General features: G+C 51.6%; 1 pseudogene and 1 gene segment (V, D, J or C); both read left to right on the top strand.

Moving 5' to 3' along the window:
* Positions 1-175: 175 nt before the first annotated feature.
* Positions 176-2,817, top strand: LOC105854199. The segment is given in 3 exon segments: positions 176-257; positions 305-529; positions 2,705-2,817. Coding segments are annotated over 3 exon segments (420 nt in total).
* A 5-nt stretch (positions 2,818-2,822) lies between these two features.
* LOC101637172 lies at positions 2,823-3,520 on the top strand (annotated as a pseudogene).
* The last annotated feature ends 4,463 nt before the right edge of the window (positions 3,521-7,983 follow it).

A 7,983-nucleotide genomic window follows, 5' to 3' on the forward strand; every position in this document is an offset into this window, starting at 1 on the left:
GGGCAGCCTAGCTGAATGGCCCAGGGGCTGTGAGCTCCATGGACGCCTCTCCTCCTGGCGCTGCTGTCCCTCTGCATAGGTGAAGACTCAGGGGGCTGACTCCTGCTCCTGTCTCTGTGCTGGCCTCACCATCTCCGTGTCCCCCCTTTGAGGATCCCGGGCCCAGTCTGAGCTGATGCAGCCGTCCTCGGCATACGGGGCCCTGGGCCAGAGCGTGGTCATCTCCTGCACTGGCAGCGGCCCCAACATCGGAGCTGGTTACATCGTGCAGTGGTACCGACAGTCCCCAAACTCCTGAAACAAGAGAGTAACAAGCGGCCCCCAGGCGTCCCTGATTGGTTCTCGGGCGCTGTGTCTGGCACCTCGGGCTCGCTGGCCATGGCAGGGCTCCAGCCCTAGGACAAGGCTGAGTACCTCTGCCAGTCACAAAACAGCAAGTGGGGCCAGACACGGGGCTCCGGGCCTGTGGGGAAGCGAGGCAAGAACCCACAGATGGGCCTCCTGCACGCCTCCCAGCACAGCTGCTCAGGCTTGTTTGGTCAGGAGTTGCGGGCGTTTTGTTGGTCAGCGGGTGCTGATGCCAGGGCTCTCCCAAGGGTGAAGCAAGCCCATGCGGGGTGGGACATCAGCTGCATCGGCTTCAGGAGCGCGCCAAGCACAAATTCAGGGTGCAGGACCGGAATCGGGGTCAGTGCATGCTTGGAGGCTGATGGCGCATACCCTAAGACCACCACAGACCACGAGGTTCAGCCGAGGGCCACTCTTGGCCGCGGCTGCGTAGTCAGTCGGGAGCCCAGTCAGGAGTGGGGATCGGATCCTCCGGGACCCTGCAGGGTTTCTCCACCACGCATGACCCCTCAGGCCCTTCTCTGGGGCTCACCGGGCTCTCACCCACTGCTGGCGGAGGCCCCGGTGGCTCAGGGAGGCTCCCGCACACCCTCTTTCTCCGAGTCAGTTCTCTCCATGCCTATCGCAAACACAGTCACATGGGGTCAGACTCACACGAAGGACACTGAGGGGTCATTCATCCGGAGCAGGGGCTGAGGCTGCAGGGGGCAGAGCCCCCTGTTTTGGGGCAGCGGACTCCCAATAGGGCATGCCCACACTCTCACTGAACACCCACTTGTCCCGGACTTCAAAAGCATAATGGATTAAAAAGTAACTTGGGGGCCCTCCCTGGTGGCGCAGCGGGTTAAAGCACAGCACTGTGAGGCTGTCCACAGCCACTGCAGCATGAGTCCATTTCCCACCAGGGAGTGACCCACATGGCTCAGCAGACCCCTCTGTCTCCCGGCTGCCCCCCTCAGCAGTGGACTTCAGTAGATCCGCCTGGTCTGCTCCCTGCTCTGTCTCTGGTGAACCCTCTCAACGCCCTTGTACTTCTGGCCTGTACTCCAGTTCTGTATGCATAAAGAATAACTCTTTAAAAATAAATGAAAAAAATCAAACAACTACAAAGACAAGAGAAAACTGACTTCTTGACTGACAGAATGCAAAAGTTGGGCCTCCTGGTGGCACAGGGGTTAAAGACAGCACTGTCAGGGCAATGCAGCCACTGCAGCACGAGTTCCATCCCCGCCGGGGAGCTACATGGCGGGGATGGAAGACCTCTCCTGGCTCCCCAGTGCTCCCCTCAGCAGTGTGTTTCAGCAGATCTGCCTGGTCTGTGTCTGGGGAGTCCTCTCACCCCCACCTCTGACCTGTACCCCAGCTCTTATAAAAAAGAAAGAAAAATGCAAAAGTTGAAGAGAATGGAACACAATTTTTTTTAAAGATTTATTTATTTATTCATATGGAACTGGGGTACAGGCCAGAGATGCGGAGGGTGAGAGGATTCACCAGAGACAGAGTGGGGAGCAGAACAGGCAGATCGACGAAGTACACTGCTGAGGGGAGCAGCGGGCGGGTCAGGAAAGGTCTGCCACGCCTGCGGGGCAGGCGGGGAGGGCCCTGGAACACAATTTTAAAGTGAAAAAGAAAAAAAACACTACCAACCTAGAAGTGTATCCTCAGTGTCTCCTTCACAGGGTCCGTGGAGGATTAAGTTCTGGTTTGAATATTTCATGTCAGCCCGACCAGCTGCCATGTTCCTCTGGTCTGGAAGCGGATACTCCAGTTTTTTCCTTTCCTACTTCTCCCTGAGTCCTGTTTCTTTCCTTATTCCCATTCCCAGGACATAAACATCAAGGCAGGAAATTTGAAGAGAATTGTTTTCTATTGGAAACTGAATTGAAAAACAGGAGTTTTCAAGTACTAGACAAGCTTCACAGACACGGCTTCTGAATGTCTGTGTAGTGTGTGATCGCCGCAGACACTGTCCATCGTGAGGACTGAGTCGGTGAGGACCGGGCCACACTGGCCGCTTCAGGTGAGAATCACGGGCAGAGTGGGGTGCTCAGGACTCTGGTAAAGACCCCAGGATGCTGGATTCAGGGAAGGAAGGTTCTTCTTCCGCCAGCAGGGGGCGGCGGAGACCGTCCCTGGGAGATGCACAGGGCTTCCAGCTGGGTGCCCTGCACTGGCAGGAGCCAGGGCTGGACCTTGGCCCCAGTGGGCACTCAGCAGCCCTGTTCCAGGATCCAGGATCCAGGTGCTCCTCTGCCAAGGTCTGTGGTGGGCCAGGCAGGCGCTTCCTCCCAGGCCACCTGAGGGCACCAGTGTATCAGGCCCTTGCCCTGCCCATAGCGCAGTTGCTGCTGTGCAGGGGGACAGTGCTGGGTGTACATGCATGGGCAGCGCCTCCCTCTGCGCCAGCAGGAGGGGATAGGAGAATTATGGGCAGCCCGTTCCAGCCTGCAGGGAAGCAAGGGGCTGTGAGCACCATGGCCTGGACGCCTCCCCTCCTCACGCTACTGTCCCTCTGCACAGGTGGGCACAGGCTCAGAGGTCTGACCAGTCCCACTGACCCCACAACCACCTCAGACTGACCCTCACTTGTCGTGTCTGTGCGCAGGTTCCCTCTCGCAGCCGGTGCTGACCCAGCCGCCTTCACTCTCCGCGGCTCCTGGGCAACAGCCAGACTCACCTGCGCCCTGAGCAGTGGACTCAGCGTTGGGGATTTCTGGATACACTGGTACCAGCAGCAGCCAGGGAGCCCTCCCCGGTACCTCCTGCACTACCACTGAGAGTCGGGGTCCCCAGCCGCTTCTCTGGGGCCAGTGATGCCTCGGCCAACGCAGGGGTCCTGGTCATCTCGGGGCCGCAGCCCGAGGATGAGGCTGACTACTACGTGCCACATATCATGGAAAATCCAACTCTCCACAGTGCTCCGGCCCCAGGCGGAAGTGAGACAAAAAGCCCCTGCTCAGCCCTGCTCACAGGGCTCCCTGCACCCACAGGGGCTCACCTTGCACAGATAGGGCCTCATGTGCTCCCCTCAGCCCAGCAGGGCCCTCAGGGTCCGGGTGCCCAGGCACGGAATTTCTCCCAACGTCAGCAGACCCTCACCTGGGAAGATGTGCAGATGTGGTTAAGTGGAAAGGTGTTTAACCCTGTAAGTTGCTTGAAGATGCACCTGTAGGGCTGTCCCTGGAGGCGCAGCGGGTTGGAGCGCTGCCCTGGGAAGCTAAGCCAAGCCCTGGCCGCTTCAGCGAGTTCGATCCTGGCTGGAGGTGACCCCCAGGGCACAGCAGGCCTCTCCTGGCCCGCCCGCTGCTCCCCTCAGCAGTGTGCTTCGTGGATCTGCCTGTTCTGCTCCCCACTCTGTCTCCGGTGAATCCTCTCACCGCCTCTGCACTTCTGGCCTGTCCCCCAGTTCTGAGTGCATTAATAAAGGATAAAAAACTCCAAAAGATGTAGCCCACTGTTACTGACTATCGCATCCCCAGAACAAAGCCCAATGACTGGCACAGGCACTCTCCAAATACACAATTTGTTGAAGAGCAGATGGTGACCCATTAATTCAACCTTGTCAGAACCTTGTCAGAAATTCTGTAGGCCAGTATTATAATTAAAGCTATTCACTTTCCCCAAAAAATTTAGAATCACAACTTCAAAGTAAAAATGCTATTAATTTTCTGGAGGCCATGAAAATAACTACCCTTACTACACAGGACATTTATTTTAGTATTTTGTTTCACTTTTCTTAAATTATCATTCACAAAATCAATTAGACTCATCAGTAGATAAGTGGCTTGAAAAAGCACTGGCTTAAAAGCCACAAAATGTTAACAAGACCACAGTTCAAAACGCAGCTATTCCTCACAGAGATAATGTCACATTTTCTAGCAACTGTAGATTTGTGTTCTTGTCTTTCCTTTCTGCTCAGCCTCCTTTGCCTTGGTCATGGACCAAGCCACTGCCCTCCAATCACACAGCACACTGGCCTTTTTTTTTAAAAAAACAGACACACTCTCGTCTTTCACCCATTCTTTCTGGATGTGGGAGTGACGATCAGAGAACAGTCATGTTGTAGGCAGCAGCTGGACTAACCAGTCACAGATGCAGGAATGAATCATTGTCCTCGGGAAGCCTGTTGGTACCCACGCTGGCAGCGTCCGAAAGGAAGACTGGTTTCTCTACGGGGACGTCCGCCTGGCCACCAGAGACTCTCTTCCCAGAGCTGTTGTCCATTTGTCCCTCTGCCTGGGATTTCACCGTGAGGTTCAGTAGCCTCATGTCTCTGCCCTGGAAGCAGGATTACAACACTGGGCCTGCAATTTTCCACTCTCTTGCAAACTGTCTCCAGAAAGGGGGAGCGAGGAATGTGAGCATACATAAGATTTTTTGGCGGGCCCTCCCTCGTGGCACGAGGGGTTAAAGTGCAGCACTGGAAGCTCACAGCAGCCACTGCAGCACAGTTCGATCCCTGGCCAGGACGCTGACCCCCATGGCGCAGCAGACCTCGCCTGACCCACCTGCTGCTCCCTTCAGCAGTGTATTTCAGTAGATCCCTCCATTCTGCTCCCCACTCTGTCTCTGGTGAATCCTCTCACCCCTGCACCTTTGGCCTGCACCCCAGTTCTTGTATGCATAAATAAATAAATATTTAAGAACCTCCTCCCCCGAGAGAAAACAAGTGATTTGTTTGGGATTAGAAATTCACTCACCAGTCACTGGTGCTGAGCCCACTGGTTGCTCAGCTGTGCAGTCAGCACTTGGGGTGGGCGAAAGGAGGACCCCTGCTCTTAGCTTTAGCTGAGAGGGTGAGAGTCCTAAAGTTGCCATGCATCCACACCAAGGGAACTTAAATAGAAGGAATACGGCATGAGTCCCGCCGAATGGATGTGCAGTTCTTGGGTTTTGGCGAGGGGGTTGTTCTTAGGGCCTGAGAAAGAATTGAGCAGAGTTTCCCTCCATTCAGTGGCACATAGCAAGTTTATTAGGGAAAGAAGATGCTTGTGTGGACACAAATAGGCAGAAATTTAAGAGGGCAAGTCTTGGCCAGAGCATGGGATGTCTTTATATGTTGTTCTTTGATGGGATTTATTCCTTTACCAATTTGGGGTTAGATTGGGTTGGTTTTCTGTAATGACTGACTATCCCTTCTGTCCCCACCTAGGCTTTTTTTTTTACCTTGTGAAAATTCCATCCTAAATTTTCTACTCAATGTCAGGCTGACTTCTCTAGCGTGGATGGAGCAATTCTTCCATGCTCACCTTTCTCCTTTGACAGCTACCCCGGAAGGTTGCCACTGTTATCCCCCATCTTAACAACACAGACATGGAGGCTTAGACAGGTATTCCACAGAAGTTATTTGCTTTGTTTTTTCACCACTGAAGTTCTGGTACTTTTCACCACTATCAAATGGACCTCCTTACCCATTCTTCACATCCCACCCTCTCTTTCCCCACACCCTCTGGTACCACCATTTTGTTGTCAGAGTCTAAGAGTTGGTTTGTGAGCAGAAGTTTTTTGTGGGCCACATTCCCCCAGTGAGCAGGCACATGAGAGCATTGATACGAGCACACCCTAGTTGATTGCCTCAGAGGCCCTCCCAGAGCAACCTTCAATAGTGGGGTATGATCTGGTTGTTTGTATAATGCTGAATATATGTATATTTTAAGTGGGCTGATCTAGAAAGGAAATCCCAGGCCACGATGGTTAGCCAGGATATCAGACGTATGATGGAAATGATGGTCATCATCTTGGCTATTTAATTATTACTGTATACTCCCTGTTTCCCCCGCGAAGGGTCTTCCTGGTGGCCTAGGGAACAAATCTCAGTGCTATCACTGCTTTGGCCTGAGTTCAATCCCTGGCCAGGGAGCTGACCCACATGGTGCAGCAGACCTCTCCTGTTTCACCTGCTGCTCCCCTCAGCAGTGTATTTTGGTTGATCTGCCTGTTCTGCTCCCCACTGTCTCTGATGAATCCTTTCACCTCCACGCACCTTTGGCTTATACTCCAGTTCTTCTATGCAAATAAATAAATAAATACAAACTATACTGAGAAAAATGAATTCTGTTTCACCAACGAGTTATTGGAAGCTTCAGTTAATTATTGCCACACATTCAATTTATTATCATAATCCAGTAATTAACTTTAAACACATGAATCTAATACTAGAGAGTTAACAAAAGGCAAAGTGTCAGGACTCCATTGCAAGCTATGAGGGATAATGAGGGATCATCTTAGGTGAGTTTGTTTCTTTGAAGCTTTAGTCCCCTAATCTGTAAAGAGGAGATAATAATGCAAACTATGTAACATTCATCCATTCATTCAACAGATAATCATTGATTTTTCCCTCTGAATCAGGCATTCTTGTTTCAAAAATTAGAGCGACAGACAAGGCTCTCCTATTGTGGAACTTATACTCTGGTGGGGAAGCACGAAAACGTCTGAGAAAAATGACAGAACTACACTTGCAAAGAAAGAACTCCACAGTGTAAGACACCAAAAGACAGTTAATCCTTAGGTAAAGTACTTGTCCTGCATTTAAAAAGAAGAAACGGGCCCACGATGGAATCAGTTATGCAAGACCCACCAAGACTTACTATCCCACCAAGTGCGGGTTCAGCCTGTCCCAAAAGTGGAATTCTAAACCGGCCCCCCTGGGCTCCCCGTTTCCCCGTGAAGTGGTCCACCCTTAGGCACTCTTGCCCCCTTGAGGGAGGGTGGCTTTGCCTGAAGTCATCTTTTTTTCTTTTGGTAATGACTCCTTCTGACTATGAAAACCTTCCTATCGGCCTCCTGAGCCCTCCACTTGTGCACGTCCTTTTAGATGGAGCTGACTGACAGGACATGTAGGCAGCGACAGTGGCCCCCTTAGGAATCTTTTCTTTACTTATTTAAATTATTCTTTTTACATCATCCTTCATTTTGTGCATTTTTCCATCTCAGTTGTAATCCCTGTGGGCTCCCCACTTCACCCGTGGGCCGTTGCCATAGTCCGTGCGCTCTTCCCACCGCAGTTCCGATTCCATCCCCTTCTCCCACTTAGGAATGTTAATAAATCCCATTAGATCTCAACAGGTATTTGGATGAATTTTGTTTTTAACACTGTGTCTCTAATTTCCAAGAAAAGAATTATAGGAACTAGTTCTCCTGTAGGGCCTGAAGAGCTAATCCTGCCTAGAATTCTGACTGCTCCTAACGAACAAATCTAATGAAAACGAAACACACATTAGGGGGAAAGAATGCCCTGAACAAACTCCACAAATAATGTTCTATGGGCCGTATGTCCACTCTAGACCCAAGAGATCCAGGACACCAAAGACTGCAAATCCCATCATCACGAAGGGAAGATGTTGGACCTGAGGGTGGAGTTAAGAAGCCGCGTTTGGTATAAAACCCGGTGGTTTTATGAGACCCATGTGGGTCTTTCTGGCTTCTTGATTTCTTGGCCTCTTGGGTTCTTGCTGGCTCTCCAACTCAGTGGAGCTGTTAAGACTCATAGACCAATTTATCTCCCTCTCTTTCTCCCTGAGTTATTCATTTCTTTTATAAACCCTTTACTAACCTTTTTGTGTGTTGAGTCTTTTCAGTTAAGTGCACAGGTAAGGACTCACAGCCAGGGTTGTCCTGAAAAACACACACACACAC

The sequence above is a fragment of the Condylura cristata genome, unplaced genomic scaffold (assembly GCF_000260355.1).
Source record: "Condylura cristata isolate star-nosed mole 26May11 unplaced genomic scaffold, ConCri1.0 scaffold00029, whole genome shotgun sequence".
Lineage (NCBI taxonomy): Eukaryota > Metazoa > Chordata > Mammalia > Eulipotyphla > Talpidae > Condylura > Condylura cristata.